The 10638-nt window shown below is 44.0% G+C and overlaps 1 protein-coding gene across 1 annotated transcript in view; it reads right to left on the minus strand.

The window, feature by feature from the left end:
- MADD (MAP kinase activating death domain) overlaps positions 1-10638 on the minus strand; it is a 2427721-nt gene that overhangs the window by 737127 nt on the left and 1679956 nt on the right. Inside the window, exon 26 of the mRNA XM_044082094.1 lies at positions 9075-9195. Coding sequence (XP_043938029.1) covers positions 9075-9195 — 121 coding nt within the window. The remainder of the gene's footprint in view (positions 1-9074; positions 9196-10638) is intronic.

The following is a 10638-nucleotide window of genomic DNA, read 5'->3' on the forward strand; positions in this document are numbered from 1 at the left end:
GGTCTGTGTTCTTTAGAATCTTTAGACGTGTTGATGACAATCACACACACACACAGGGAAAAACAGTAGGGACACCTTCACCACAGTAACCAAACAGAGCACGGGAAACTAGAGCCTCTAACAAATGGCCTAGAGACCGCGGGATAACCACAGGGAGGACTAGGTCCTCTAAGTTGAACGGGCCTAACCCAGGGAATAAGGGAACAAAAACAGTCACACAACAAAAAACCCGCTAACAGGTCTGTTACACAAAAAGCAGGGGAGGACTAGGTCCTCTAACTGAAACGGGCCTAGCCCGTAAACACCAAAGAAGGAAACGGGATACCAAGAAAAGTTCAACAGAACCAGTCAGAAGCAAAACACACACACACTTGCTATGAAAATAGCTTCTGGAGCTACTAAGCTGAAATACAAATAGAAAAATTGTACTTAGCCACTGCCAAGAGCCAGACCACGTCCGAGCTGTACGAGCGGCAAACGAGATCTGGGGATAGCTGCATTGCAGCATGGGATACCTCTTAGCCACAAGCCAATTGAAGACTTCGAGCTAGAGTATGACCGAGTCGGAGCCGTGGTTCGGCTCCGAACCCACGGGTAAGACTGTAGGCGAGATTGGACTACATAACATCCTTTATTGTAGAATAAGCTGCCCCCCCCATTAAACAACTGCACTAAAAACTCTACAACACTGTGGATAGAATTGACATTTTGTTGAGACCAATGTACGAATCTCCTCCACTTACTGTTACACAACCTTCATACAGACGGCCAATGGAAGGATAGCAGGATATGGCGCACTGGTGAAGAGAGCATAGGTTGACTGGCTATAAGCAGAACTGGAGATACCAAGCTGTCAAGCTTGAAACTGTGAATATTCGGATGAGGCATTCCTGTCAGATGTGATAGCAGGACTGGAACTGGCTCCAGAATCCATGGCTTCTTCCACAGATGAGGCCAAAGAAGGTGAAACCATATTTGCTGAAGCCAACAAGGGGGCACGAGGATTACTCTTCTCTACAAACTGTTAGCTTTCTGAAGAAATTTGGAGATTAATGGAGTTGGGGGAAAGGCATATAACAGACCAGGACGCCAACTGACAGTGAGAGAATCCCTCAGGGACCCCCCTCTTGGGGGGATCAGGGCAAAGTAGCTGCTGCATTTGTTGTTCAGAGGGGATGTAAAAAGGTCACAGCAAGGCTGGCCCCACTTGGGGAATATGTCTTCTGCCATTTTTTGATTGGGGGACCACTCGTGAGACATAATGATGGACCTGCTCAATTTGGCTGCTATCGCATTCTACTTTACCGGAATTTGCTATGCTATCACAAAGTGGTTGGACGAGATCACCCACTGTCACACTCTGAGTGCCTCTTGAAATAAGGGAAATGATCTGGTTCCACCTTGCTTGCTGATGTACCAGACTACCAACATGTTGTCTGAATTGCATCTGTCCCACAAGGGAGAGCATTCTGAAAGTCTTATAATGCTAGTATCAACCCTCTCATCTCCAGGACATTTATGTGCGACTTGGCCTTTTGAGAAGATCATGTGCCTTGGACTGTTTTTCCCAGATAATGCCCCCATCCTATCTGGGAAGCATCTGTGGTCACTGTGGCCTTGGGGAGTGGGGGGGGGGGCATGGAGACCTTGTATAAGCTGTTCCAAGTGAATCCATCATGACAGATCCGTGAATCCATCATGACAGATCCCTCTTGCGAGTATTCGTAATCCTCATCATGGCTGACATGGGTTGATGAATGACAGACCACTGTACTGTGAGAAGCCACTGTAACACTCTCTTGTGGAATCTGGCTAGTGAAACTAGTATTATTGCTGCTGTCGTAGAACCTAAGGCCTGAAGTACTGTTTGAGCAGACACCCTTGAATTATATAATAATTTTGTGACTTGGTCTCTCATGGTCACCACTTGATGACAGGAGACATGCTACCATCTTGATTGCATTTAGATTTGCTTCTATAAAGTACAATTCTTGAGAGGGGTCTAGGTTCAACTTTTCATAATTTACTGCAATACCCAACAAAAAAGTTCGAAAAACCACGTATTTTGCTTCTATAAGTAGATGCCTGGTTGAGGTGGTGATGAGTTAGTAATCTAGATATGGAAAGACCCAGAATCCTTGTTGTCTCAAGTGAGCTGCTTCTACTAACCATGCAACTGATGAACACTCTGGGGGCTGTAGTGAGGTGAAATGGCAGTACTCTTAACTGGTAGTGACTTGCTCTCAGACGGAAGTGCAAATGACTTCTGGATTGCCTGTCCATCTTTATAAGGTAGTACGCATCCCAAAGGTCTGTAGAGCACATCCAAATGTCCTTTGCTAAGAATGGAAGGATGGACTGAACTGTGACTATCTGGAATTTGCTCCACTGAACTGATTTGTTTAGTCTGTTGAGATCCAATATTGGTCTCGAGTCCCCTCTCTTTTTTGGTACCAAAAAGAACCATAAGTAAGTACTAGATCCTCTCTGGTCTGGTGGGACTTCTTGGATGACTCTTATCAAGCAGCTTTTGTATCTGTTTGGCTGCTTGCTCCTTCTGACTGGGTGGAACATCAGGGGGTGGGGGGGTTGGGGTGGTGGACAGGAAAAGGAGATACAGTGACCTCTGGATATTATCCTCTGAACCCCTTTGCCATTTGTTATTTCTAGCCAGGCTCTCAGGTGCAGGGAAAGTCAACCCCAACTGCCTCCAGAGAAGAGTAATCAGGGCCCCATTCAGGAGTGCTGAAAGGGTTTCCCAAAGAATACATCTCTGGACCCTTGATGATGCTGAGCATCCCTGCTGTGAGGGCGGCATCTTCCATCATTATTTCCTTCCCTGCCCCTGGGGGATTTTTCACTACATGCTGGTGGAAAAGACTCTTCTGATTTTCTGAAACACTTTTTTCCACTGCTCCTCTGATTTTCTGAATATGGTCACTGGGGAGTGGAAAAACAAACACCCACAGCAAGAAGGGTCTTCCCATCTTTCTCATACCTGGACAACATATCTCTAACCTTTGGGCCAAACAGGGGAGTGCTGTCAAATGGATCATTGACTAATGAAGATTTAAGGGGCTCAGCAAAGTTGCATAAACACATCCAGACCTGCCTCCTCATAGAGACAGCTGAACCCACACCTCTACTCGCCACTTCTACTGCATGCAAAATGAGCCTCATGGAAGAGTTTGCAATAGAATGTAGGGTGGCCTGCTGTGAAGTAACTGAAGCCTGTACCTCTTCAGAGATGGCTCCTGAGAGGGTATCTGAGAGCTCCTTGAGCAGGCTGGTAAAGTGAGAAAGATAATTCAGGGACCTCAGGGCAAAGGTCGCTGAAAAGAACACATGCCTCCCACATCTATCTATCATACTGGAATCCTTATTAGGAAGACGGACAGTAGAACTCTCTTCCACAAGTTTTTTTTGCATGGCCGACATCACGACCATGGCATCTACTGGAACACCTCTTGACCAAAATTGTTTATCTTCAGGCACTATTATTTTATCTGGTCTCCAGGGGGTTGGTTCAATGGAGTTTGGAGCCTCCTATGCCCACTGAGAGATCAACTAAATGAGCTCATTCATGGGCGGTGACACCCTGAAGGTAGATGGTCGGGATCCAAAAGCCACCAAGTACACTGACTCCTCAGATGAGGGATTGTTGGGCTTCTAGCCACCTCTCTGTTTCAAAATCTCTAGGATGTCCCCAAAGGAAACATCATCTGGTGGTGACTGTGGGGATCCCTGTCCTTTGAGGTCAGTATCCTCAGTGACAGATTCCTCAGTGGAGTCTAAGTGTTTCCTCTACACTTTCTCTTCTGAGGAACCTCCTCCATGGGGAGCTCTGGGGAGGTACTGGAAGAGGAGGGAAACTCTCTTGGGTAGCCTGGGGCTTCTGGAACCACTATCGCTGTGGGTGGTCTGGTCGAGACAGTGGGTGCAGGATCTCCAAGGCTGAAGACTGTGCATCCGATGGGGTAGATACTGCCAATGCTGCTGAGGCATACATAGCCCTCTCCAAGGCCTCAAAATCTGACTGATCCGAAAAAACAGAGGATCCCCGATCCAAGAAGTCATATCTCCATATCTGGGCACCCTCAAATCCAGAAGACAGTACTTCTGAAGCCGGAGTTAGGGCTGGGCTGATCTTAGCTGAGGTTCCAAGATGTAGGGACGGCTCCAAAAACATCAGAGCGGACACCACCAGCTTGGACCCGACCAGGTCGCCAAGACTTTGGGAGCTCCCTGGCTCCAAGTGGCAAGAGGAACTCAGAGCGGAAGTCATAGTTCAGATAGAAAAGGTCCTCTGTTCTGACTCATAAAATATCAAACGGACTGGATCCGAAGGCTCCGAAACTTCCAGAGAAGTCGAGAGGAATCAGAAGTGGTGGCAAGATGCTTGAAACTCATGACACTTGGGGATAGGAGCTGAAGGGGATCTTGCAAAGCTCTGCTCCAAGAGGATCTTCTTGTCCATCCTCTCAACATCATCTTCTGTGAGGCTTCTGGTCGAGTGAATTGATGATATTGATGGTGACTTCGGTCTCTCCAGGAAGGGAGAAAGTCTTCTGTATGGCACTGGGTCAATGGAAGGAGAGTACTGAATCCTAGGCAAAGACTGAATTGGAAGGGGTTCCCCATAGGATCCATCAGCAAAAGACCCAACCTGTCCTTCGGAGCAGAGGCGCTCGGATCCAAAGCTGTTGCATCTGACAGGAGAGTCCTTCAAATCTTCAGATCCGAGAAGGCCTTAAGATCAGACACCTTAACCATCTTAGAAGAATGCTCAGACAAACTTTGGAGAAGGCGGTCTTTTCCTTACTTTGTCTGAAGTTCTACAAGTCAGGAAGGAAGCTGGGCTAGACTGTTCTAACTTGGACGAATCTCTCTTCTTATGTTTTTTTTGTCAGAGCCAGAAATGGCCTCCCCAAAGAGGAAGGCAACATACTGCTTAGAATAATCTTATTATGACATTCAATGAGGGGCCAGTGGTTGAATGCTTTACAAATGTTGCATTCCTCCTGTAAATGGAATGGGCCCAGACAAACACACAGCTCATGTGAATCACTTAAGGAAATTTTGTGACCACATTTGGAGCACTTTTTAAAGCCAGATGGCATCTGAGATACTGACCCTTAGGGATAGGAGCTGAAGGGGACTTGCAAAGCCCTGCTACCAGCATCAGAGATGCATCTGAGATACTCCAGGTACAACTAACATTGGCTAAGATGGCAATTCAGGTCATAGCTTGCTATAGGTCCCCAACCATGGCCCAAGACTCTCAACTCCACATTCCTAAGCACCTTGAAACTATTAAGATCCAACGCAACACTGTCATACTAGGGGACTTCAACTACCCACCATCATCTGGGAAAACTACTCATGCATCAATGCACTGGCCCAACGCTTCCTGAAATTCATCAATTCCAATGACCTGGACCAGCTCATTCTTAGCCCCACTAGAGGAAGCAACATCCTTGACCTGGTTATTACTAACATGGGCAACCACTGCACTACACCAACAGTGAATTCCTCCCTGGTTAGATCAGACCACAAACTAATCACCACGGAAATCCACATCTCACCCAATCCATCATGAATAACTTCTCCAAAGTTGACTTTGGACACCTAAAAACAGAGGTGGCTAACTTCACGGCATCCATGCCAATGGAAAATAGATGCATGACTGCCGAATCATACACCAAAGCACTGTATGAACACGTACATAAATGCATGGAACTAGCCATACCCAACAGAACCAAAAGGGTCTCCTCCAAAAAAAGGAAGCCAATCTGGTGGTCCCCTGCCATTAATAAACTCTACAACAGAAGGAAGAAACTGTTGCAGAAAATGGTGAAGTCCCAAGACTGGAAAAATTCCCTTATCAGCCTCAACAAAAAGTTGAGATCCCTCATAAAAAACCTCCAAAGCCAGCTATGAAGGAAAATTTGTGGCAGACACTAAAAACAACCACAAAGCCTTCCATAGTTATATCAAGAATCTCCACGGCAATACCTAGATTTGTTCTGAGTTACTGCAAAATGGTATCTCCTATACTGAGCCAACAGATATTGCCAACATACTGGTCGACAAACTCAGTGCCAACTTTACAACCCCCCCACAAAGGACCAATCTCAATACCGGAAGAATACCAGGCACCCAGGATTACTGCAGCACAGGTTAAAGCTGCATTGTCCAAGACCAAGAATACAGCTTCCATGGGACCCGACAATATCCCTGGCTGTGTTCTACATGAATTACAAAGTGAAGTGGCACCACATCTGTGTGCCCTGTTCACTAACACCTTAAATCAAGCTTTGTCCCTACCAAATGACGCAATGCTACAGTAATCCTCTCCATAAAGGAGGAGCAACTACAGAACCTGGAAATTATTGCCCCATTACCCTGACAAGTCTGATATGTAAGGCTAATGGAGCACATCATCACGGACCTAATTAACAAGGATATAAGGAATCTCCAAACTCTAGATTCCACGCAATTTGGTTTTGTGAAATGTAGATCATGCCTGCTCAACCTGGTTGACTTCTTTGAGTCAGTCACCAGAGATGTGGATGAAGGTAAAGCAGTTCATGCAGACTACCTCGATCTGGCCAAGGCCTTTGACACAATTTCTCACTCAGGAATTACTGATAAACTCACCAAACTAGGCATCAACTCCTATATCGTTAGGTGGGTTGCAAATTGGCTTCACAGAAAGAACCCACAGGGTGAAAGTAGTGAACTCCAAGTCAGACTGCCGACCAGTCACTAGTGGGAGTACCACAGGGATCGGTCCTGGGTCCTCTCCTGTTTAGCATCTACTTCTCAGACGTCCAGGCCAACACTGAGGGACTCTGGCTGACCAAGTTTGCAGATGACTGCAAGCTGGGAGCCATTATTAACTCCCCAAATGATGCAGACAACCTACAGAAAGGCCTCACTAAGACCAATTACTGGTGTTGAAACTGTGGCCTTAAACTTAATGGCAAAAAATGTGTCGTCATCCTCTTTGGGAAAAACTCAGTTCCCACTAGTTACCACATCGATGGGAGCCCAGTGAACACTGAAGATGTTATAAGAGATCTGGGGCACAGGTTGACAGCAACCTGTCCTTCGACCACCACATTGCCACTGTGGTCAAAAACTCCTATGTGGCACATCTCATTACCAAGGGTTTTGCAGCCAGGAAGAAAGAGGTCATAATGTTTCTCTACTCTTCCCTCATGAGACCAATCATAGAGAATAATGTCCTGTTTGGCATGTACCCCACTAGACACCTGCAACAGCTGGACAGGCCACAAAAGTACCTCACAAAGAGGATCCTAGGCCTTACACACAAGTCCTACATGGATAGACTCAAACTCCAGTTATTGTCTCTCTCATATCGTCTACTAAGATGTGATCTCTGCTCGACTTACAAAGCCATGTCTGACCCAGCTCTGTTAGAAATGCTACATCTAAAGAAATCCCAATCCCTCCATACCACACGCTCCAGAGACCTCAACCTCATTACCACAATCAACAGATCATGCTGGAGGGACAGGTTCATAACCCAGAGACAGCACAAGCTCTGGAATACACTTCCCATACATGTCAAGCAGAGCACCTCACTGGCCCTCTTCAAGAGAGATCTTGATGAGTCGATGGGAAATAGAAAGTTCACCTCAGGGATCACTCCTGTGACTTTACTTGATGGAGGTACTGGGTACTAACGTCAGGTGGCACAATGCCAGGGCACTTATATGGGCTAGGCTTGTAAAGGCTCCAGGGCCATTAGCCTAGCACACCTATGAACCTTGTCCGCTTTCTCAGTCATATCAGAAAAAAATTAAACAAGGAAAGCTTTTTACAAGGAGAATAGGGGGAAAAGTGACTACTAACGATAGTAGTTTAGATGTACCGCAGTATGGGGAAAAGAAGAAGCAATCACAAAGAAAGGCGGGTAGGCAGAAAAAGACTACTAACTATAGTAGTCAAGAAGCACCTCAGTACAAGTCTGAAAGGCAAAAACTAGCTAGTAATAAGGATAAGGGAGAAATTTAAACAGATAACATTTAAGTTTAAAGTCTGAAGAAAAAGGTTGTAAAAAGAGCAAATATCCACTCAACTGCCAGAGAGCTAATGGAAGGACCACCTCTTTCTGAAGTGGCAAACAAGATCTGAGGTCATTAGTAGAGAAGCATTATGGGTAGGGTAAGGGACTCAAGAGCTTTTTGGTTGCCACGAGCTGTTGCAATGTGTGAGTCGGATCTGAGGGCTCGGATCCAAACCCATATGTGAGGATAAAATGAAAATTCACATCAGATCAAGAGCTCATCCCTGACCTTAGTCAAATAAAACCTTGACAACTGGATGGGAAATTGTAAATTTACAAAGAACCACAGCCATAGATGTAGCAAATAATTTAATAATGTTTGTGCTTCGGCACAAAAGTCTTCCAAGGGGTTGTAAATTTACCCCTGGTCTGACCCAATGTCCCTTTTGGACAGTGGCCGTCAGCAAGAAAAGTATTATCCTAAGACCTCCTTAGAAATCCTTTGCTACCTGCCTACTAACATGCCTCCAACATCCATATGATACTTGGGACCCAAATGGTTTGGGGTGCATGACTAGCCTTGAAAGGGCCCTAGTAGCTGTTAGCCTAGTTAACAACCTATCAGCTTATGAAACATGACTGTACTTGATTGTGTCTGAGACAGACTTCCACAGCATCAGTTTACTACTACATTTTTAACTCACTCAACATCCAGCGAGAACTATATGCTACTTGAAAACTTGCTTGCTTCACTGTTTACCTAATTTTTACATGTTGTCTGCATGTGCTGTTAAAATGCACTATGCTATTAACAATGCATCTTTGAAAATCAGCCCAAACCTCGGTAAACTTATACCTCCATAAAATAAGACGTGCATTTTTTTTTATTTACTGGTAGGGCTAAAAAAAGTATAATTGTATCGAAAATATATTTTGTTTTTATGCAAAACATTAGTATAAATTTCTTGCAATCCCTTAAACTGTCTCAATCGAATTGAAGTGAAAGCAGACGTAATATATACTATTATTTCCCTTCTACCTGTCAATCATTTCCTGTGGTCCCTGGTCCATTCCCATGCCTTCTCTCTCCAACATCACAGCATCCAGAAATGCATCTTCCCAGAATTGCATCTGATCCCATAATGTGGAGCGTTCTTTACCTAGAAAGCATTATGTGAAAAGAAAAGAGTTATAAACCAAGCACTACAATAAACAAATCAAACGGTAAACAGGTCACAATGACAAACCATTCATTAAATCTACAAGAAAAACCCAGCCAAGCATGAGTTTTCACACGGTGAGACCTCTCAGTAAAGATATGAAATAATGACTTTAATAACTCAGTGCACCCAAACTCCTTTCCTCAGTTTAAGATATTCTGGTTCTGTGTCATGTCTAATTTGTTTCTAGTTGACACTAAAGGAGAAAGCATTCTAAGCAATAAATCAACAAGAGAAATCCAGTAGCACTGTATTAGCATCACTACTAACAATATTACAAAGTGAAGAGAAGTGCCAGTTCTTAAAATCTGGCCTGGGACAAACCAAATGGAATACAAAATAGCTACTATGAACAGCTGTAGCCAAGATCACATTGCTTCCTTCAATTCATAACTCTCTTATTCCGTGTGCAAAACCAGTCTAAGCAACACTGTGTACATTTTTATTTCACTTTCTGGTCAGCCACAAAGTGTGTACGTATCAAATGCATTTTCGACTTCCAGTGACTCACATAAACTTTGCCTATGTGTAAATGTTGACTGAGACATCACATAACATGCCCTTTCGCATTTCAGAGACCCAATACAGACTGCACAACACATGCATTGCTTTCCCCAAACTTACATTGACTCTGTACAGTACATCTACCTTGGTTTCTCTGTAACATACAAAACATATGAAGTACACCTTCCTGAAACACTATGTGCAACATGTGTACTTTTACATTCCTCCAAACTGCACAATGTAGAATAGGTATCCTATCCACCTTACTGAACAGAAGACACTGCATGAAACTTCACCTTTGCATAGCATGCAATGTATTGGATCAGTCTTCCGACTCTTCAATTTTCAGAGTGTACAGTTTCCTGTAACAGATAGTAATTTTTATATAGAGTCCCTATCAGATTATCTAAGTTTCAAAACTTTGAAAGTCCTATGGTTGGGACAATATGATTGAAGTTTTGAAACTTCAAATGTTTTGAATGAAGATTGTAGTACAACTTGGAAAAGGAAAATTACTCTTTTCCGCAATGTAGTGCAAACTTGGGGTTGGTTTATTTAATTAGCATAGGGTGTGGGGGCAAAGCCACCCCCACATGGATGCTGCAGGGGAGCCTGCCTCCCTACAAAAACATTAAAAAAAAAAAAAAATATATATATATATATATATATATATATATATATATATATATATATACATATATATATATATATATATATATACACAAACACACACACACACACAACTATCAGATCAAGTTTTCAGAAACTAGAAATTTATATTGTCGAGTTTCCCAAAACTCAGAGCTTGAATGAAGATCATGGCAGAGTGCGGAATGGGAAAATTACCCCTTTCCTCACTGCAGTGCAGTTTCAGGAAAG

The sequence above is a fragment of the Protopterus annectens genome, chromosome 9.part0, assembly GCF_019279795.1.
Source record: "Protopterus annectens isolate FY-2018-M chromosome 9.part0, PAN1.0, whole genome shotgun sequence".
Taxonomy (NCBI): domain Eukaryota; kingdom Metazoa; phylum Chordata; order Ceratodontiformes; family Protopteridae; genus Protopterus; species Protopterus annectens.